Source organism: Trachemys scripta, chromosome 19, assembly GCF_013100865.1.
Source record: "Trachemys scripta elegans isolate TJP31775 chromosome 19, CAS_Tse_1.0, whole genome shotgun sequence".
NCBI classification, from domain to species: Eukaryota; Metazoa; Chordata; order Testudines; family Emydidae; genus Trachemys; species Trachemys scripta.
In genome coordinates, this window is record NC_048316.1 from 8,631,606 (window position 1) to 8,654,580 (window position 22,975).

A 22,975-nucleotide genomic window follows, 5' to 3' on the forward strand; every position below is an offset into this window, starting at 1 on the left:
TTGGGTACCAAAACCCTAATTAGCATCCAGTCCTTCCTTTGAACCGATAAGAGAGAGTTGTGATTAAGTGCGAAGTGAAAACAGACTTAACGTTTACGGTATTTTTAGAACATCTTTTAATCGAGAATGTAATATGCAAATACCCTCTATGCAAATCAACTCTAAGATAACTGGCTGAACAACCTCTGATGTCACCGTTCCACACCGCCCGCCCTCACATTTTCTGTAACTGGCCTTCAAACCAAATTAAGTTTTACAAACCTGTGAAAGTTTAACAATCTCTCCCAAAGTGCCCCATTGTTCCCCAAGATCCTGGTCTAGACTGGCTTTGTGTGCCACTGTAATAAAACAGGAAGGATTGGCTTGTTGCCAGGTCCCTGTGAAAAGCTTCCACTTCTCATAACCCACATGAGCCAGTCCCTGAAAGGGTAATTCAGCACTAAGTAACCCACTGATGTGTGCACAGTCACCTTGTTAGTGTATCTAGTTGCTACTGGAATAGATAACAGATCAGGATCACACTGGGCTAGACACTCTACAGACACAATAAGATAATATACAACGGTTTCTCGTGAGTTATCTCCCCCTTAATCTGAGTATTAGAGTCACTGCTGCATTTCTTCAGCTAAAGTTGCAAGACCCTTTCTGCTCTATGCTGAATCAAATATTTATGCATAGCTATTATTAAATGTATTCTGTTAGCACTGCTGAAGTGCACAGAGCTTGAGACAGACTCAGTTAACAAAAGGCTCAGTGCTCACAGACCCATGTCAAAAATAAAGACTGCTCAAGAAAACAAACTTCTCCCGACACTGGAATATGAGGGGCTTTCAATATCCCAAGTGTGGCAACATGTTACACTAACTAGCTGAAAACTATCCCAAGAGGGGCGGAAGGAAGAAAGAGAACTGAGAGATGGAGCCATAGAAGGTTGTTTTTGAATTTGTCTCCATTCAGATTTTTCACTGGTTTGGAAAGAACTAACCTGACTCACTCAGAAGTTACCTGATTTTCCAAATAAGTACAAAGAAGATAAAGAGGGTATCACTCCATTTCCAACCCAACACAGAGTAATTGCTGCAGAGACAGAAGCAAATCTTCCTCTCTACGCAGCCTGGCTTCAGTGGGAAGAGGCATTCAAGGGATGCGGACAGAGGCTGCTGCATCTTTTGTCGAAGGCTTCGGAGGTTCTGCAAAACAGCTGCTAGCCTCTCGAAAGAGACTTATCTGGAGATCCATGAACATGTGGATCCCTCTGTTTGGGGTCTGGTCAGCCAGAGCTACATCTAACATCTCTCCTGGGCCCACATCCCCTCTCTCACAAAGGGAGCTGCCTTTTCACACATTCTTGGAGAAGCTGAAGGTGGAAGGCTAGGTTGCTCTCTGAAAAAGTACTTTCTGCTCCTGACTTTTCAGACCCATTTGGTTCTTCGAAGAACATGCTGGGCAACATGATTGGTTGGAACTCAGATAATCTAATGCTACTCGTTCTGTACACTGATCTATGCTTTATAGTTCCAGTTCATGAAAGCACACACTTACATGGCATCAGTTTCAATGGGACACAAGCGTGTGCAGAACTGCTTTCCTGACTCATGAAATGTGTGCAAGAGGAGATACCATACATCATGCACGTGGCCCCATGTGTGTGACAAAGCCAGCATTTGAAGGCAGTCACCAGAAATGAGAAGGGAGCTAAGGTGGGAAGATTTTAGATGACAGCATGTTGTCAAAGGTAAGATAATCAGGGAGAAAGATTTTTTCCATCGCTTAAGCATCTGACACTTCAGATATGACACCTGGGTTGCAAAAATCAAATGCACCAACTTAGAGGCACTTTCCTGGAAACATTTAAGTGTCACAGCCATTGCTGATTTCATACTTTGTGTGCGAGGTTGGTTCAGAATTTCCATTGAATCAAAATGTGTCAGTGGGTTGTGGCCACACAATTGATAAATATTAAGACTTCAAGGTAAACTTTGTGTTTTGTGCTTGACACAGACCTTGCTGGCCGTGGGCGAGGGACATTTGATTTGGGTTGAGCTACCCACAGTGTTTTTTTTAAGTCCATATTTATGCTGTGGTAACACCTAGAGGCCAGCCAGCTCAAGACTCCATTGGGCTACAAACAGTAACCGAGCATCCTGGTTCCCAAAGAGTAGTGGGAAAGCACCTACACTCTTAGCACATACAATAACTGACCCCTGAAGTAAAATCATCATGGATCAGACTAAATGGCAACACAAGCATCGTCTTCCTCTAGAAAAATGTTCCAGGTACTCCCCTGAAATCACAAATCACCCTCCTCTCCCTCTGCTGCCCCCCTCCCCACACACCTGCAAGAACAAGGAACAGAGACTTCCTTACACAAGAGATCTGGGGAGCTTTGGCTAGCAGCGGCAGGAGGTCACTGGCATTTTAACCCTTCCTCACAGCATGCGCCAGGAGCAGAACAGACGGGATTGCAGATTTAAGGGCAGTTTGCATCATCCTCCGTCGTGTTGCCCAGGGTAGTGCCAAAGGGCCAGCTAAGAACGGAGCCCCGGCAAGGCACTGGAATGGCAGGCGTGTGTGGGCAGAGTGCTGGAAAGGAAAGCTTGTGCAGGCAGATGCCGCTTCTCACACACTATACCTGACTCTACCGAGATGCCGTCAGTGGCTCACTTTGAAAACGGACAAAAACACTGACTCACAAAAAAAAAGAAATTCAAAGAAAAAAGGCATTAGCATCACCCAGAGCCAAACCCAGTCTTACGCTTCTTCTCTCCCAGTGATCAGCTTGTTCAAGGCAGCTCTGTGTGACTAACTCTATTTTCCATTCTAATTAGAAACACTTCCTGTCGCTTATTAACCCAACAGCTTCTGATTGCAAAGATTACCTGCAGCATAAGCAATTAGAGTCTGATGCTGAAACTCTCTAGCCTGCTGAAAAGTTAGCCACGTTCCTTCCCAGGGCCCTCTGCATTACTGCTCTATGGTCAGAAAAGTCAGGGGCCCTGCCCAGCTTGTTAACAGATCAATTGTTGCTTGCTTTATAGAGCAACAAAGGCAAAAACCCTCTCACTGTGGCCAAGAAACTAGTTGCCCTTTGTAGATCAGCATGAATGGGGATATTTTGGGTTCCAGCATCAGAGAGAGGAATGAGGGGGGGTGGAACGTGGGGAGGAGGAGCGAGATTTTATTTTGGGGCAACAGCAAAAGTGAAAACTCACTTGAAATATTCAAAACACTATTAAAACCTGCAAGTGGCTACCAAAAGCCAGGGCATTGGGGGAGGGGATACAGTCACTCCAATTAACGAGTTATGCTACATCCTGTAACACTGCAATACCCTGCCAGATCGGGGGAAAAATAAAAATAAAACCAACCAATATATTGCTGCATGGGGTTACTTTAAACCAAGTATATGGTAATGACTTGTAAACCTAAGTTAACAGCCACTGAAAAAACAACAAACGACTAAAATAACCTCAGAAGAGGCTTGCATGGGGGCAGGGACCCTGTTTTACCGGTAAGGCTTCAGGTAGGTATGGCATAGGAGGGGTTAAAGCTACCCCTGGAATACAACAACTTCCCCTTTTAGCCTCACGGACCCAGGGAGTCAACTTTAGTCTTTGCATTATCAGATAGATAAGACGACAAAAAATATCACAATGCCACTATGCAAATCCACAGTACGGCCACACCTTGAATACTGCGTGCAGTTCTGGTCACCTCGCAGAGAAGGGCAACAAAAATGATTAAGGGTATGGAACAGCTTCCATATGAGCAGAGATTAAAAACACGGACTATCCAGCTTGGAAAAGAGATGACTAAGGGGGGATATTATAGAGATTTATAAGATCATACACGGTGTGGAGAAAGTGAAGTGTTATTTACCTCTTCACAACACAAGAAACAGGGGGTCACCGAATGATCATTAATAGGCAGCAGGATTAAAACAAAAGGAAGTACTTCACAGAATGCAGTCAACCTGTGAAATGTTGTGAAGGTCAAAACTAACTGGATTAAAAAAAGAATTAGATAAATTCATGCAGGATAGGTCCATCAATGGCTATTAGCCAAGATGGTAAGAGATGGAATCCCATGCTCTCAGTGCCCCTAGACTTCTGACTGACAGATGCTGGGACTGGATGACAGGGGAGGGATCACTTGATGATTGCCTTCTTCTGGTCATTCTCTCGGGGGCACCTGGCATTGGCTACTGTCAGAAAACAGGAGACTTGGCTAGATGGACCTCTGGTCTGACCCAGTGGGGCCATTCTTATGTTCATCTTCATTGTAACTTTCACATCAGTGGAGTCCCATCAGGCACAAATGGAACGCGATCCACTGTTTCCTGGAAGGCCACATTCCAAAGCCAAATCACCATAATAATGGCTTTGGGCATTGACAATGAGACACACTGACCCAGTTTTCAAGGGCAAAGCCCAATTTTTAATGGAAGTTGCCTTGGGATCTTGTCCATGCGGAGCAGACAGGACCTGGGTTTTCACAGGTCTCGTTCAAAAAGCCGACCCAACATGAATGGTACTCAAGTTTAACCTGGAACAATGAAGGGATCATTCAGCGGTGCCAGGATTTAATGCTGTGTTGCTCGGGTGCTGAGGGATTCAAAGCTGACATTCAGAGGACTAGCCTGTCTCTTGCACTTAAAGCCCTCAATTATCAGCATTCGCACCTAAACACAGAACCCTGCCGGTGCTCTATTATGCACACTCGACAGGGATCAACAAGTTGGCCCAGTGTGCACACAACCCCCTACGAGCCAAAGCTTGTGGCAGTCAGCGGAAAGACGTCCATTGACTTAAACAAGATTGGGATCAGGCCCATGTACCGGTACCTGTGTGCAGCAGACAGCTCCCCCTCCCCCCATCTGCAGGAGCATTCATCAGGAATTTGCCAATTAACCAAATGTCTGCAAGAGTGCATGCTTGAAAATTTAGGCCAATGCCTATAGCTGCCCCAGTGCAATGCTCCCCTGCCCCCATTTTCATACCTGACGGAAAGAGTGAAATCTCCTGGATTGCTTTTACTAGGCCGGGCCAGAAAACTCCCATGGACGCCTCTCGTCAGGAGCAACTTCTCTGCTTCTATTCCGTTGATGTTGGGGTGAAACCACCTACAACGAAAATGTGGGGTGTGAAAAGAAATATACATTAGGTACCATCCAGTCATCAACATCTCCTCCACCGGGGTGTTCATATTGGCTTCTGTTCACTGACTAGGCCAGGTAGGAGAACTTGGGACCCACTTGAAAGCGATGGGTCTTTCCATTCCACCCAGTTACAATTCTCACAGATACAAGCTTGCCCCCCACTGTCCTAGGGCCCAAGAACCATCCTTTGCAGACATTTACATTTTAACGGCTCTGCCCCAACCCTTCTTCCCCCGATTAATTTGGGTGGGATCTCAGAATGGCAGTTCCCATCCCTCTCTCCTCCCTATCGGCGCAGACACAGAAGACTGGAAATATACGCATTAGCTGGGGGAAGGGTACAATCTTTCTTTCTAACTTCCAAATAGCAAGCGACCTAAAAAAACCCTCTCTACCATCAATAACCAGTGGAAAGCTGAAGGAAATGAACCCAAGTGCTTAGAAGAGGACAGTAGGGTTCTGAAAATGGGGGCGGGGGCGCAAGCAATCACATACAGATGCTCTATACAGGAGATGGGCAAACTATGGCCAGTGGGACCATCCTGCTTGGCCCTTGAGCTCCCAGCTGGGGAGGCTAGCCCCCGGCTGTCTCCCCTCCCTCGCAGCCTCAGCTCGCCGTGCCGGGCAGTGTGGCTCTGGGTGGTGGGGCTGTGAGCGCCTGCCGGACAGTGTGGCTGTGAGAGCCACCAGCCTGCTCTAGACTGCGCGGTGGTGTGGCTGGCTTTGGCTGGGCAGCGCGACTACCAGTCCTGGTGCTCTGAGCAGCACGGTAAGGGGGTCAGGGCAGTCAGGGGACAGGGGGGTTGGATAGGGGATGGGGTGGTTAGGTGCGGGGGGGGTCCCAGGAGGGGGCAGTCAGGGGACAAGGAGCAGGGGGGTTGGATGGGTTGGGGGGCAGTCAGGGGGTGGGAAGTGGGAGGGGGTGGGGGCCAGGCTGTTTGGGGAGACACAGCCACAGGCCAAAAAAAGTTTGCCCCCCCGCTCTATACACTTACAGACCAAACAACGGCAAATGAAAAATCAAACCACATCTCCTATGCCACTCCCCCAGCAACAACAGGGTTTTTTCTTTAGCACAAGGTGGTGCTAAAGAAAAAAATAGGGAAAATAACAGTTCTAGGTTTAGTCCTAACTCATGGGGGCCCTATGAAAGCAGTTAAGAAGCAGGCCAAAGACTGTTGCCTTCAGTCAGTTTGGCCCAACGTATGACAGGCCCATTTGTGGTATTCATTTAAGGGTTTGTGTGGGTGTCTTAAGACGGAAAAAAAAGGGGGGGTGAAAAAAACCAAAACCAAAATAGCACAAAAACACCAAAGCTCTAATGCTACCTTGTAGCCACAGATCCTGAGCAAGAAGCAGAGGATCAGACCTTCAGAGTTTTCTACTCCGATTCTGCTGCCCGAGTGGTAGTGGTTAGAGAGAGGGTAGAGGGCCCTCCCCATCTGGGTCTGCTGCCAGATCAGGGAAGAAGGAGAGGGGAGCCTGTGATGTACTAAGGCTGCACAGAGCCCTCATGAAAGGAGGGGATTTTTAAAGGGAAAAAAGCAAGTGCTAACTAGGCCAATGAGCAGGGTTGCCCCCATTCATCCCTGTTTTGAGGGAACCGTCCCAGATGAAATGGCTCAGAGATCCCAGTTGTTTGCACCCCAGATTCAGCAACCCTACTCATGAGCTTAGTCGAGGCCCTGGCCAGTGAGGCGATGTGTTTAACAACAGCATTAACCACATGGTGGGTGGACACAAGTCAGGTTTAGACCTGCGCTGACCACAAGTTTTGTTAGAGCTGCAGTGCGGCCAGTGCCCCAGAGAGAACCTAATTTTCCAGGTGACAATACTACACCTGTTCCTAGAGAGTATCAAACTAACTCAAGAGGCACAATTTGTGTTACAGCTGCTGTCAGGGACTCAACAGGCCAAGGAGACAGAGCTACCCTTACACCTCCAGGAGAGGGTCGAGACACATTGGCAGGGCATTATGGGGGAAGCTTGTCCTGCCACTGCCTGTGTGAGGGAGCCCCCGGGGGCCTAATTTTAACACCCCTTTTAAAGTGTGAGAGTGACCCATTGGCCAGTACGTGTCCCGCTATGCACAACCCCATAGAGGATACGGGTCTGGTAAAGCATGGAGACTATTAAAAACTAGCCCAGTCCTCAGCATCAGATGATAAAGAAAGCAGAGAACACAGCAGGATGCGGGAAGCTGTTTTGAGTGCTATTCAGAAGTGCCACTGGTGTCAGTGTATGTAGATCATACATAGGGAGTACCAGGGAAGAAGGGTTAGTAAAAAGGAGACTACTTATGCACAGGGGACAAGGTTTCATCATCATTTAGATTATTTTAATTTCATCTCAGGTTCAGTGTCAAGTCATCTACTGACCTCAATTCTCATGGTATCAATCAGTACCAAAATCCCTTGATGGAACTACAAGACACTGGTGCTTCCCCCAGCCCAGCACAAGATAAAGCCTTATCTACACGAGAGCAAAGATTTTTCCGGAAGTGACCATTTTTGGGTGCTCAGTTCAACACTCCTTAAATAGGGCTTGATTGTCTGAACGCACTGAACCTGCGTTCTGAAAAACGAGGCCCCTTTAAAAGCATCTCAAGTTGCACATCTAAAAACAAAATTAGTCACTAATATCTTGACCTAGCATATTAATACGTATTAGTTACAAGGTCTTAGCTAGCAAGCTCTAATACACCTTTAAGCAGGTGTGAAGTGGTGTCCTTCAAGGGTTTGCTGTCACAGACGACAAGAGCAAATACAGAGTTACGAACTGACCAGTCAATCATCCCCCTCATCTGGAACCAGAAGTACACAATCAGGCAGCAGAGACAAATAAAAACAAATACGATACAGCACAGTACTGTGTTAAACGTAAACTAGTAAAAAAATAAAGGAAAATTAAAAAAAGGATTTGACAAGTAAGGAAACTGTTTCGTTTCCATTAAGATGGTTAAAAGCAGCATTTTTCTTCTGCATAGCAACGTTTCACACTGTATTAAGCCAATGTTCAGTCGTAAACTTTTGAAAGAACCATCATGTTTTGTTCAGAGTTACGAACAACCTCCATTCCCGAGGTGTTCGTAATTCTGAAGTTCTACTGCACTGCACTCAGGCTCCCCTTCCACTGACTATGGACAATCTCGGAAGAGACCTCACTTGGGTGGAGAGATTTGCACTACTACTCTAAATAAAGTGACTCCAAAACACAAGACCTCATTCTCAAATCAACCATTTAAAGTGAAATTGGGGTCTTCACAAGAAGGGCAAATCTGGGGACATTTAATAAGTTAGTTTATATGTAGGGCGCTAAGCCAGATAAACCTCACAAACCTCCTGTCTGGCAGGAAATCATCATCTCCTCCATTTCACTGATGGGGAAAGTGAAGGACAGAGAAATGTCTTGCCCCTGTGTTTGTGTGCGCGTGCAAGAGACACACACATGCACACAGAAAAAATTAAAATGAATGTAACATTTGCTCGACAATTAGAGCTATTTCTCCCGACTGAAATGCTCTTTTGGAAAGGGGGGAGAAGGGGGAAGTTACATTGTAACTGGTCCAAAAAAACCACGTTGAAAACAGGGAGTGGAGGCCAGAATCGGAACTGTTTTAGAACCTCATACTTCTGAGACCGCAAGCAGCAACTCCCCTTTTATTATACTGCCATGGGCAGAAGCCAAGTACTTAGTATTCTATAAAGCTGCTACAGCCAGAACAACAAATGGCTCTAATGGAGTTTAATGGAGCTCGGGGACAAGGCAAAGTTGCGAAATGTCATGGATAGTGTTTTAGCTGAGTGCCTAATGACAAAGATGAGCTGTGAGCGTTGGGCATGATTTCTTCTCTAGCTAAATGCATCACAGGTAACTCTGGGCTACACGACTTTACATGCATATAAACAGTCCCTACCAAGCTTGACAGCAATGAACCTAAGTGTGTTCTGATACCATCCTAGTATCCAAGAGATCAGAACTTCAGGGAATGCAGAGGTCAGGATCGGGATATGGGTGTGATGTGTGGTCATACTGCCAGTATCTCATGTTTCACACACACCCACACCCCTACCTACAAAGACAAGGAGTCCAGTGGCACCTTAAAGACTTACAGATTTATTTGGGCATAAGCTTTCGTGGGTTAAAAAAAAAAAAACACTTCTGCAGAAAGCTTATGCCCAAATAAATCGGTTAGTCTTTAACGTGCCACCGGACTCCTTGTTGTTTTTGTGGATACAGACTAACACGGCTACCCCTGATACTTGACACCTACAAAGGTCTCTGTATCCCACGATTAATATTTAAATGCTAGCAGGTTCTTGGCTAGAGCCATATTTTTGATGTCACAAACCAGGGCACCTGTATTAAGGTGGTCACTGACGGCAGGAGGAACAGAGATGCTGTTGGAGCCTGTTGAGTTAAGGGCAGGAAAGGGTCTCATTGTTATGGGGGAATGGCAGGATGGTGACTCAGGGGCAGAGAGATGCCCAGTATCCTCTAGTTTTCCAGTCTCTTCCTCCACCCCGTATCAACTTAGCTTCCCTGGGCCCACTGCAATGTTCATTAGCATCTGTTTCTTTGGCTACTGATTCTCAGTGCACTATGGCAAAGAAATGTGGGCCTTTCACATGCACACCCAAAATTGGAACAAGGCCGTCAGGAACAGAGGACGAGATGGCGCCTGAAGGGGTCAGGTTTGGGGCTTGTCAACTTGGGTGACATCTCTCAAAAGCTAAGCAGAACCTAAAAGCCAAGATGCTTCCCTACTGCTTGGAAAGAAGTCAATACAAACATCCATGCACACACCCCGCTGTGTTTAGTGAGCACGAAGCATGAAACCTAGGTGGTCCTCATAAACAGAGGCAGGAAAGGCCAACTTCCGAGTTCAGTAGTGGAAGAATCTCTTCCAAACATTAGTAGGTTTACAGACCCTCACTGGGTGCTAAGAGAAAAAACAAAGCCTCCCCCGGAGGTCTCTCCTTCTGAAGGTTACGTGCAGAAGGGAACGATTTGCTGAGAACTGCCTTGGGATAGTTCTCTGGCCCAGAAATGCAGCTAACTGCAGACTCACCGCACGAAATTGACTGTTTCAAGTACAGATGGTTATCACAAGGGTATCCCCACTCGGTAGTTCCCTTTCCTAAATGCAAAGTCTTTGTGAAGGACACTCTGCACGTGTATGAATAGCTGTGCAAAAACTGAGGGCTCACTGGTTCAGTTCAAATACACATTCCAAACCAAACCTTTGACAGGGCTGAAACAAATGCAGGTGACTTAATTCCCAGCTATCCACCCAATTTTTGGGGGGGGGGTCTTTAATTTTCGGGTTCAAGGTTGGCCCAGAAGGCCAATAACCTCTGCCCTGACAGGAAGCAAGAAGTATTTGAACGAAGTCTTGAAAGAAAGCTGCTTCTAGGGAGATCCCCAGCTTCATCTGACAACACCAGAAGTTACCGTAGTTTCTTTTTCCCCAAAATGACCCATTATTGGTGCAGGACTGGCTAGTGAACCTTGCATGCAGCCCATGAGGGCTAAAAATGGGAAAGTCACAGCTTCCCAACAGAAGAGGAGATTTCCCTCTACAACTTGAGACAGTGGATTTAAAAAACAGAACAAAAGCCAATAACTAAAAAGGTCATTCATTCAAGCGTTCTTTAATTATGAATATAGATCTCTCTCTCTCTGAGACACACACTCACACTCTCTCCCCCCCTTTGGGAAGGAAAGCACAAGATGAAAGTATGACTAGCGGAACATTCTTCAAGTAGGTCCATTGTTTTAGTGAACATGAATTGCATAAGTGACCCACTGTAAAATAAAACATGCGGTGCAACTATTCAATTGTTTTTGCTTTTGTGGAACTGGGTCAGCCTTAAGAGACTTTGATCTCCGTTTTCATTTTAAAGTAACAACCATCATTTTTGTATCTGGAGCTGAAATCTTCTCTAGACAAGTCGGCTTTTCTACAAAGAAATGGAAGATTTCCTCCATGGTTCACTCGAACCAAAAATACAATTTAAAATAAAAAAAATAAAAAATAAAAAACAAGCACTTTTCAGGAACCCAAAGATCAACAATGGAAGCTGCCCCAGGAAATTTGTAAAACAAGACAGGAAACGAGACAAGTTAAACAGCACAAGAGCCAGACTCCCAGAAGGAAGTTACTCAGGCCTTTCTGCAGGGAAGAAGGCTATGAAAGCCTGATTCAGTTTGGACAGGAATTGACACAGTAATGCAGCGAGAGATGCTCTCTGTTTAAATGTAAAGCCAGGCTGACTAATGCTCCAGCTCTCAGTCAAAAGGAGAAAGAGGTTTGACAACCACAAAAATGCCAGAAAGCCCTGTGTGAAAACCTGGAATGACTAACCACCTGGTGAACACGAGACAACCCAGACAACCCACATGATACATGCAACACTTTCCCTTGAGGCAACACAGCTGAGTCTCAACTGCTCTTGTGAGGTCAGGATCTTACTAGCTCTTCCTCCTGCACAGACTGCGTCTACACTAGCCTTTTTCCCCGAGGCCTTGTTCGCACCTGGGACTAGCCCCAATTCAGCTAGGGGTGGACCACCACCTATGTAGCTGCACACGGGCCCACCCTAAGTCTAGACAGGGCCGGCTCCAGCCACCAGCCGACCAAGCACGTGCTTGAGGCGGCACCTTGTAAGGGGTGGCCAATCTTCGGGTGGTGGGGCAGTGCTCAGGGGTTTGTTTGTTTTTTTGGTTCTGTGGGGCAGCGCTCGAGGTTTTTTTTGTTTGTTTGTTTGTTTTGGCGGGGCAGGGCGGTGCTCGGGGGGGGAGGTTGTTTCGGCAGGGCAGGGCGGCAAAATGCTTGGGGGGGTTGTTACGGCGGAGCGGTGCATTTTGAAAATTTGGAGGGGGGGCCTTGGGGCGGCAAAAAAGTTAGAGCCGGCCCTGAGTCTAGACAAGGGCCAACTGGAGCTTGCAACCACTGAACTGGTTAGGGCTTACCCCAGTTACAGGTAGGAGCAAGCCTTAAATTGGTACAAACCCCAGGATTTACCCTACTCATAAATGAGGATAAACCCGAATTAGTTCAATTGCTTCAAACCCTGCCTTAGCCTCGGCTACACTGGAAATGCTACAGTGGCACCAATGCAGCGCTGCATTGAAGCCGCTGAGGCCAGGTCTACACTACAAAGTTAGATTGACAGAAGCTGCCTTGTGTTGACCTAGTTGTGCACGTGTTTGCACTTAAACGTGACTCCCACCGACACGAGTTCTCCATTATGCCAACATAGTAACGCCACCTGCCTGAGCGGTGTCGAGCCCAGTCAATGCACTGAGGTTGACGCAGCATCGATGAAGACACTGCATTCTCTCTCTCGACCCCATCAGTCCTCCAGCCGCTGCACCATAATGCCCAGCGCTGACTCCTATGGTCACAATTGTGAACTCCACTGCCCCAGGGTGACAGAACACCCCCCGTGTCGCAAAAAATAGTGCGCCCCCTTTCCGAGACACCCAGCGCAGAACATTTCCTGCAGCCCTAGTGATGGGAAAGCAGAAGTGTTAAGACTAAGGCTGCCAGGAACAAAAAAAAAAAAAAAAAAAAAAAAATGAAATTTACATCTTGCTCAGAAGGGAAATCTCACAGCTACATATGCTGACTCAGCCATGCGTGCACATAGCCCTCCCTTGCACACACAATCCTCCCTCAATGCACCAATCAGACCATCTACCCCCATGACAGCTAGGATCACAAGCAGAAAGCTGGTAGTCATTGATAAAGGGTTGAGGAAAAAGCATCATGTTTTTGGCTTCATGCTCATGAGATTCACCACAATGCACAGGAACCAGCACACAGCATATGCCCCACTTAAGCCCTCCAGTTAAAGCCTGTAGATAGGCTGCAGCGTAGCTGAATTCGAATGACAGTTTCAGGAAGTTATGGAGGGGCCAGACAAAGGTGGGGTGGAGAGGAAAGAGGTCAGAAATCAGACTGTTAATTCCTAATAGCAGAAGACATTAACACTCTATAATTGTTAAAACACAAGTTGTCTATTTTGACATGTGATGTTGACAAAATGAATATCCTTAAATCAAACCAAGTTCTCAAACAGCCTTTTTTGTTGTTGTTGATTTGTTTTTAAATCTTTGCCTATCTGCAAATTTCAATTATCGACGGAAATATTTTGTCAGCTTGTGTGTGGTGAAATCCACATTTACTGACATTTACCAGTAAAAATCTACTCCTTCCAAGCCTACCTACAGGGAAATTTGGGGTTGAACTTGAGCTGGTAACAAGTTAAAAGCAGAGTTGCCAGGTTTTCCACAGTTATTTTAACTCGAGTCAGCTAACCTCCAGCGAAGACATACTCTAACTCTGGCACTAACAAAAGACCGAAAAACTTACTTTTATTGAACTATGTTGTGGCAATAATATACAAGTTCTAAGTCAGCAAGCTCTCATCTGGAGGGAGGAGAAAAAAACAACAACGATCAAAAAAAAAAAATGCTGACATAGACAAAGCTTTTTTTTTTTATTAAATAGCCCTATGGAGGTCTGGAGACCATGCTGAAATAGCTGCATACTCTAATGGTTTCCAAGAATCAATGTTATTTAAAAATCTATTTTGCAAAGAAAGGGAACTTGGAAAACCATATGTATCCAGGTTGAAGTCTTCAACGCTGCTCAAAGGGGTTTGGATGCCCATTTCCCATTAAAACGGGATTTAAAATCCCACTCTATTTTAACTTGCCTACAAATGGTGGCGTTTGCAGTTTTTGTTGCAGCTGTTTTGGTCCCCTTGAGAGAAACAAGGTGGGTGAGGGAACATTTTATTGGATCTACTTATTCTGGTGGAAGCAGCAAGCTTTCGAGCTTCAAAGAGCAGTTCCTCAGGTCCAGAGAAGGTAACCAAAGTGTCCAAGCTAAACACAGGATGGGACAGATTGTTAAGCAGAAGGGAGTCACACGTGCTGTAGGAGACCACTTACAATGAAGTGGTGAATTAAGGGTTAGCGGGCAGGAAGGTGTGTGTTACAACAGCAATTGCCCACTTCATTTCACACGGTTTTACCTCACACTGCCTTGTCTCTCGCACAACTACACATGGCTTAGACTCCTTAGTTTAAGAGGGACATAAACTGTGTGCACCCCTCCAAACGCGATTTGCACTCAGATAAGAAGTGACACTGGGAGACCCAGAGGAAAGCGCTGTCTTGTTGGGCCTGCTCCTGTGTGGAACAAAGTGCATTCTGTAAAGGGCTCAGCACCCGCAGTTCCCGTTGACCTCAACTGGGCAATGAAGGCATTGTTTTGTAGGGCTTGTCTACATCAGAAAGTGAATGTGGATTATGGTAGAGTGTGAATTTAAAGCTCTACAGCTGTTCCTAATAACTCCACCTGTGGACACTTATTCCAGAACAAAAATGCCTTGTTCCCACTGGGTTACTCTTAATGGGAACAAAGGACTCAAGCAATTCTATGTACAGAAAAGCTTTTAGGCCTTGTCTAGGCAGAGAAGTTGCACCACTAGAGTCTCGTTTACATGCAAGTTAGGTCAACATAGCTACATTAAAAAAAAAAGCACACCCCAACCAAGGTAGCGATGTTGACCTAACCCCCAGTGCAGCTGCAGCTATATTGACAGACGAATGCTTCTGTCAACCTAGACACCATTGCTCAGGGAGGTGAAGCCCCCACACCAACAGAAAAACCCCTTCCATCGGCACAGGCTGCATCTACATTACAGGGTTATGCAACACTACTAAGATGGCAGCGTCTCTGGAGGGCACACAAGGTTTAGTGTCCCCACACACGTCTTTTTCCCCCCTAATCAACTTTCCCCCAGGTCAGTATAGTGCCCAAAATATCTGGTGCTTTCCAAATGAAAAACAACAAAAACAAAACCCTCACAATCAGGAGGTTTTTTTAAACAATAAATGCTAGATTCTTTATTTCCTCTGTGTTTTGAGTCTTTAGGTCACATTTTCTAGCTTTTTTCGCCACAACCACAAGGGCGTGAAACTCTCCCCCCCTCTTCCCCCCCCAACCCCCCCCCAATGAAAGCCGAGATTCTCAATTACTTGACTCCAGCAGCTGGGGCTTTAATATCAAATATTGCAAGACAAGGGATTAAAAACAAAATCCCTATCATGTCAAGTAGCAACACTGAACCGCTAATCAGTGTGGGAGAGCAAATAAGCAAGATGTTCGGGAAACAGAAGTCATCGTGAGTCCACAACGCAGAGCAGCATGGAGGTCGTGTGTCATAGTTTGGGGTTTAAGACCTCTTGCACAAAGATTTGTTGATACAGAGATGGAAATAAGCAAGCCGTTTAATTCAGTATCATTGAGGGAGGCGTGGGATGTGTGGGTGTCACATTTGTTTTAGTATATTAAAGCTTAGTGTTTTAACAAAACTGGGCATTGACTGTACCGTAAATGCTGCGTTTGCTTTGAGATGTTTCCATACATGTAGATTAGTTGTTTCTCTCAATAGTATGGTAATAGCGGTTCTACATAAAAGCATGCCTGCATATAAAACATTTCCTAAACCTGATAAGACAAGTCTGCCTCCTTTGCTCTTTCTAGTCTGGTTCAATTCAAACCCCTGTCAGGAGAATAATTATACCAACCCTAGCCTAAAGGGAGTGTGTTAAACAAACACATCCAGCAAATAGGGTCAGTTTTACATACAGGTAAATATTTTCCATTTTCCCAAAGCAATCAGCATCCAGACAGCTAAGCATTCCATTGCACAGCACTTAAAGCATCCTTTAGGGAACAAGTCTTACAGAACTTAAGGGAAACAGAACATTTGGATTGAATTTTGAAACCAGCATCTCCAGTTCTATAGCAAGGATAATGTTGCTTTATCATTCCACAGGATTTGAAAGTCATTTCTATAGAACTCTGTTTGTTCTAGACCTATCAATTCTATAGGGCTTTTCCACAAGGGCTACCATATACATGTACGCAGAATAATGTATTACTTTAGGCTGGCAAGTTATGTACTGATTTGATTTCAACAAAGTCATAGGTATGCTTGGAAGGATTAGATTTTTATTGATAAACGTTTGTAAACATGGATTTCACAAACCAAGGTGACATCGATACTCAACATTTACAGATAGGCAGAATATGCAAAATGTTGCTTGAGAACTTCTTGGATTATAATTCAAGGCAATTTACTTCATACATTTAGACACATGATGCTGCTGATGTGTTTTAACAGTTATAAACTATTAACTGTTTGAATCTCAACTTCGGTCATTAAGCCATTATGGTCTGACTCCCACCTCTCCGCAATCTGACACATGCGCGCGCGCGCACACGCTTCCTGCAACGGTGGGAGTTTAAATAGTGAAAAGACAGAAAAAATGCTTTAAAATATCAATATTTTTCGATCAAAATTATTGAATTCTGCCGAGCCTGGTCCTAGAGATCCAGGTGCAAAAGGCCCACCACCAGATCAGTCCATCTAACCTTCTGCGTGTCACAGGCCACTGACATCCCCCCAGCACCCACACACCAAATCCAATAACCAGAGTATTACAGCCCCCCGGAGACTAGACTATTATTTGCCACAGGCAGAGAATAGGCAGGAGTGAGGTACACCAATGCTTGAGAACCCCGGAAGTAGCCGACTATTGTTGACAAAACTGTGTACTGTAGACACAGCCTTAGCCAACTCACAAGAAAATTTTTACAAGATGATTTTGAAAAAACAGTGTGGCTTGCTGCCTCTCCATAATCCCCCGGCCCTCTGGTCACTAGTACAGAGAGGGCACTTGGGTTTTTAAACAGTCTCACCTTCCTACCTTTGGCTCAGAGCTGGTCTTGATGACAAACAGGGAAGAACTCCAGTGACAAGTCCACACTAGTGCTCCCACTGGTACTAGATCAAGGGTGGTAGAATTCGCAGCACTGATGAAGGCTGGGTGGGCAGCACAGATTATAGTCCTGTGCAACATCACTACCAAGGTCCTCTGAATCTTGCTCCAAACAGACAGCAGTAAGGGGCTGATAAATGCGAGTTAAATATGCACACGCCACAAGAAAAAAAAATAAACAACTCATGAACAACTGGTTGAGACATCTTTGGGACAGTCACTAACTCCCAAGAAAGGGCAAAAACTTTAAAATTTGTTTTGCAATTCACTTGAGAATTCACAGTCTCAACCCAACCGTAACACTTTGTCCTTCTACAGATCTTCCATCCCGGGATGTCAAAGTGCCCTACAATCTAATCAATTTCATCTCACAGCCCACCTGCGAGGCAGGAAAGCATTATTCCTCCCCTATCCCCACCAATTTTGAAGATAGGTGAGCAGATGCACAGAAAAGCAAAGGGACTTGCTGAAGATCAAACAAGTCTGTGGCAAAGCCAGGGACAGAACCCAGATCTCCTCATGCCCAGTGCTGTGGTTTTACCCCAAGACAATCTTTCAGTCAATTTCCCTTTCCAGCCTAGTTTGTTAGCAGGGTCGAAAGCACATACTTCACCGTAGACAGCTAGGACATTACCTAGAGGCAAAGACTCTTATAATGACTAGCATTCTGCACTGAGCCTTTTATTTATATACAGCTAAACCTCTATAATTGCACTCAGGTTAATAATCAGCCAAAAACTTTCACACAATCACCCTGTGGAACTCATTGCCACAAGAGGTAACTGAGGCCAAGAGCTTAGCAGGATGCAAAAAAAGTGATTGGATAAAAAAGGAATATTTAAAACACACACCAGTAAGAATAAAAAGAAAAGCAAAGAGGGAATTTTAGAAGGGATATAAACGCTCATGCTTCAGGGCAGAACTCACTCGCTCATTAACTGGGTCAGGATGGAAATTTCTCTGGGGACAAGTTATCTCCAAACTGCTTACTTCACGGTTTCTTCCACTTTCCTCTGAAGCTGAAAGGACTAGCCATGGCTGGAGATGGGATACTGGTCTACCTGGACCACAGGTCTGATCAGGTATGGCAAGTCCTATATTTGTAGAAGCCAGTCTACTCTGGTACCTTAGGGGGCTGCTACAGATGCCCAGGTGTGTGCATATTTCCAGTTGCTAGCTGCACCCGGTGACCAGCGGTAGAGACTTTCCATCAGCCCGGTGACAAGAACTGTACAGATATTTTCCATGTAGTTTTGAAGTAGCTGGTTAGTGTACACGCTCAAAAGGGACTTCCCCAGAGAAACACTGCTCAGTTACATGATGAGTCACTCCTGGGCAAAATGCTTCATACTGAGCCCTCTCCTCCCGCCCCATCTATATATGGTCAAGAAAAGGTTGCGTTAAACCCTTCCCCGCTGCCAGGTCCACAATGCATTGCTTAGCAATAGTGGTGTCCAACAGAACGGCCATTCGGATGAATGGGATAAAGGAGGTTAAAACATAAGTAACATGATTTAGTTATAACAAGCATCAAATAGCATTGAAAAAGCATGAGCCCTATTTGCCTTTTGGTCCTTTAACAGCAGCTATCGGGTTCATTCCAACATTAGACATTTAAATAAACAAATACCCAGCTTTTCTATAGCGCTTTTCATCAGTACATCTCAACATGCCTCTCAAAGGTGGTCAGTATCTTTATCCTCATTAGATCCCTGCAAACCAACCCCAACCCAACTACAAGTGTCACGTCCAGGCTGGGCTGGCTTTCCTCCTCCTACCAGCGGGTTCCCACTGCTGCTCCCACTCCTGTGAGCTGCCACCATCTCGCCGCGTGCAGTCCTGAATGAACGTGCCTGCCGAGGGATGGCAGCATCTCATCCCGCAGCGCGCAGAACACCGCATGGGGCACGGATGGCAGGAGGGGAGCACACAGCCACGCCAACCCCGGGCGAGGAGAGAGACGACAGTGACTCAGGGTCAGCGGGGAGCGGTCAGGCTAAAAAACTATTCAACCCTCTCAAACTTGGGTCTGGGCTTTAAAAAAAAAAAAAAAAAAAAAAAAAAGAAAAGACCACCACAGGCCTGAGCAGACAACTTGTAAAATGAGGATTGATGGGGAAACTGAGGCACAGAGGGGTGAAGCAACTTGCCCAAGCTCACCCAACAGGCCAATGGCAGAGCTGGGAATAGTACCCAGGTCTCCTAAACCCAGTAATCCAGTGCTCTAGCCATCAGGCCATACTCCCTCCCCCTTGTTTCTAGAAGCGAATCGCATCCTTATCTTGGTGAAAAGATGAGCTTACCCACCAATCGGTTCTCTGCTTCTAATGCAACCACCACCCTGATAGCTGAGAGTCATGTTCCACAAACTTAGCTGTCAGCCTTAGATTAGTCTCTTGGTGGGTTTTTTCTGTGTCTTTTTTTAAATCAGGTGCTCTGTTTCTTATTGATCATTTCATATATTTTACATGCTCCTGATCAAAGTCTAGTTGGGTGCTTAACTCTCGTAGGCTCCTTATTTTTGAAGGGGTGAACTGGGGAATGGAGGAGGGTAGGACGTGTTCCTCAAACCCCTAGTTTGGCTCAGCATGGGGTGGGAAGTGGGAGGGTTTGGCAGTGAAAACTGTGCCACAGCCTCAGATAAACTGCACGTCAGCTGAAAAAAAAAGTCACCATCCTCCTTCTTCCCAGACAGGTCCCAGAGATACAGCCAAAAGTACAGGAAAAGCTGAAGTGAGGGTAACATGCTGTATAAAGAACCCAACCCACTCATTTAGGGAAGTCGAGACAGCCAATAACTGAAAGGGGAGGTTGATCCCGAAGCCAGTGGCGTTCCTCTGGACTGACCGAGCATAACTGGAGTCTTGTCTGTTTGGTGGGGAGGTTTGTCCACCATGGAGCTGCACTGCTGCAACTTATCCCAGTTTGAATCCAGGATAAGTCACTTCAGGTGCCCCCCTTAAAAACAAAAAAACAGTGCAACACATCTACACTAGGGCTTTGCACGAGCGCAGTTATACCACTGCAAACATCACCAGGGTGGAGAAGCCTTGAGAATCCAATTTGGTTCATAGTAAACAGCTTGCATAGATTTGGGCAGATTTTTCACACTCCCTACGTAATTTGAGCACAAAAGTGTTATGGAAAGCTAATACAACTTGCTCTCTTAAGTCACTTGGGCACATTTGAAAAACACCACCCTTCGCATTACATGGCAGTTACAGGAACTCCGCTCCCGACTCCAGGAATACTTCTCATTTCTCTAGCACCTTCCACAGAGGGTCTCAAAAGCACTTTAGAAACCGTAGCAGATTCAGGCTTACAACTTCGCTTCACAGTGGGGAAACTGAGGCACGGGTAGTTAAGGGGTTGATTTTCAGACGTTCTGAACTCTCTCAGGCTCACTAGCTTCAAAATTAAGTCGTACGTGCCCAGCACTTCTGAAAATAATCAGGTGCGTAGGTCATATCTACACACGAAACTTGCACCAAGTTCAACTAAAATTGGTTAGGATATTGCTTTAGTTATACCAGGGCAAACCTCTGCATGGACACTTCAATCAATTTACCCCACACCAACTTCAGTGACGTTAAAGTAAGTAAGAGCTTACTCAGTCCCACAGCAAGTCAGGGGCAGAGCTAGAAAAACAGAACCCAGGAGTCCTGGCTCCTAATCTCATGGTATCCACTATATAATCATTCTTGGCTTTCTGTTTCTCTTGGAAGGTCACCACCAGTTTTTACAAGAAACGGTCACATGCCGCCACTGTGACTTCACATGGTAATGGAGAGCAAGTTTATTTCACTATCAGAGTCGGGCTTCAGGGGGGAAGCAGGCAGGAGGGGAGACCCGGCAGTTCCGTTCTGAGCAATTGCCAACCTTGGAGTGGGTGAAGTCACACGGTGGTTGTTCTCTGGCCTCGTAACACCCTCAGGGTTGCGATACTGGGCTAGATGCACAGCTGGTGTAAATTGCTGATAATAGCTCAAGTGTTATGTCCACTAGCCCAGTGTTATGTCCACTGAGATTCCCACTCATACCCCAAGGTTTTGCACCCATTCCCTCCTGCTCTCCTCATTCCCTTTGCTTTGATCATGTCCATCCTTTCTGTCCCTTGCTCCTGCTCTCACTCGCATGCCTTCTTCCACATGGAACAGCATCCCTCTGGTTATGCACCAAACCTTTTCCTTCAAATCTCACCCCCAAAAAACATGCTGCTGCATTTTCCATGCAATGCCCACCTTCCTTCAAGTTAAACGGGAATCTCATGCATTATTTGTGTCAGCCCTACTTTGCGTCTTAATGAGATGAGAGAAGCACATCAGGACAGGACCATGTCACCACGGGGCTGTACAACACTAAATGCCTAGATGGGACTCATAATTAGCAACTTATTAGGGTTGCACATTAGTACATGGGTTGTGTGTGCGCACACATTCAAAATTTCAGTGCAATTCTGAACCCCAGAACTTCCACACCAAATAATGCAATCTTTTGCCATGTTTTTGTACGAAAACTGATCTGTGTCAGAATTGACTTCTGAGGGTTGAAATCTCTGCTTCAAAAAGTTAAATTAAGTTGTGAATATTTCACCCAGGCCTGCAGTGGAAATAGGAAATTAGATCAGAAATAAAGCTGCTGAGATCTATACACACAGCATTACACAAATATTATCTCAATTGTCTCAATAATGCTCCCTTTTAGGAAACAAGTAACACTAATATATAACTACTGCTTTATCCCACCCAAATTAAACCCTTATTTGACAGTGTCCTGCAATGACATCTCCATGGGCAGACCCACAGCTTAATAAAGTCCATCTGTGGAGATGCCATTGCAAAAGTAGGCCTAGAGTCCATAGCATTTGCATTGCAGTAACTCCCAGAAGCCCTAGCAGAGATCAGGGCCCCCACTATGCGAGGCACTGTGGAGAGACACAGCCCAAGAGCCCCTGATGCAAAGAATATACACTTTTAGGATACAGAGAGAGGCACAAAGCGGTGAAGTGGCATGTTCAAGAGCCAGGATTAGAACCACGTCTCCCAACTCCCAGTTCAGCACCATATCCAGCAGGTCACGCTGCCTCTCTAAACCAGGCCTGGTTTCTGCTAAGACCTGCCCCCCAGATTGTCCAGGCTGAACAGAAGAGCACATAGGTTTAAGCGTAGGGTCCCGACTGCGGCGTGAAGGCCCAACATGCTTGTTGCAAATGAACCCTCCTGACCACCCTCGGCCAACTTTGGGTCCACACACTCCCACGCTCAGAAGGAAAGCCACTCTGCAGGAGACAGCTGTGTGCAGAGTTCACATATCTAAAGAAGGCTCTGATCTAAGAGGAGAAGAGTCAGAATCCCATCACATGGTCATCCCTTACCTCCCTGGGGAAAACAGATTATTAACCAGGTCATCAGCTCAAAACTAGCAAATGGCAGAGATAAGCCAAGGAGTGGGGAGAAACCGCAAGAACTGGCTTTCCCTTTGCAGAGAGTATTTGGATTTAAAGTTTACTAATCAGAATGACAGCCACTCACGCTCCTGGTAAGTCTGGATGGAATTGTCAAACAAACAAAGGCCACGTGCTTATGCTTTTTAGAGGACTGCTAGTTGTCCAGATGGTTGTGTGACACAGGCAAATAGGAACCGGGATATGAGTGAGCTCTTTTCTCATCGGTGACCTGAGCAAGGACTTATTTCAACTCATATCCCAAGACATGGAAGGCGAGTGCACTGAACCACCTGGAGCATCACCGGAATGGGATACGGGGAATGAACTCATGTTCCCAGGTCTGTCGCAGACTCCTTTTCCCCGGCGATCATCTGTCACTACAGCACCTAGTGCACAAGGAGGCCCTGATGCTTGCAAGCACTAGCAGCTACTCTAAGGGTACGTCTACACAAGCCGCCGGATCAGCGGGCAGCAGTCTATTTATCGCGTCTAGTCTAGGCACGATA

The 22,975-nt window shown here is 45.9% G+C and overlaps 1 protein-coding gene across 3 annotated transcripts in view; it reads right to left on the bottom strand.

Moving 5' to 3' along the window:
* Positions 1–22,975, bottom strand: part of LOC117867923 (tyrosine-protein phosphatase non-receptor type 11-like) — an 84,321-nt gene that overhangs the window by 26,079 nt on the left and 35,267 nt on the right. For all 3 annotated transcript variants that reach the window (XM_034753390.1, XM_034753389.1, XM_034753391.1), the window contains exon 2: positions 5,000–5,122. In XM_034753390.1, the coding sequence (XP_034609281.1) occupies positions 5,000–5,122 (123 nt within the window). The remainder of the gene's footprint in view (positions 1–4,999; positions 5,123–22,975) is intronic.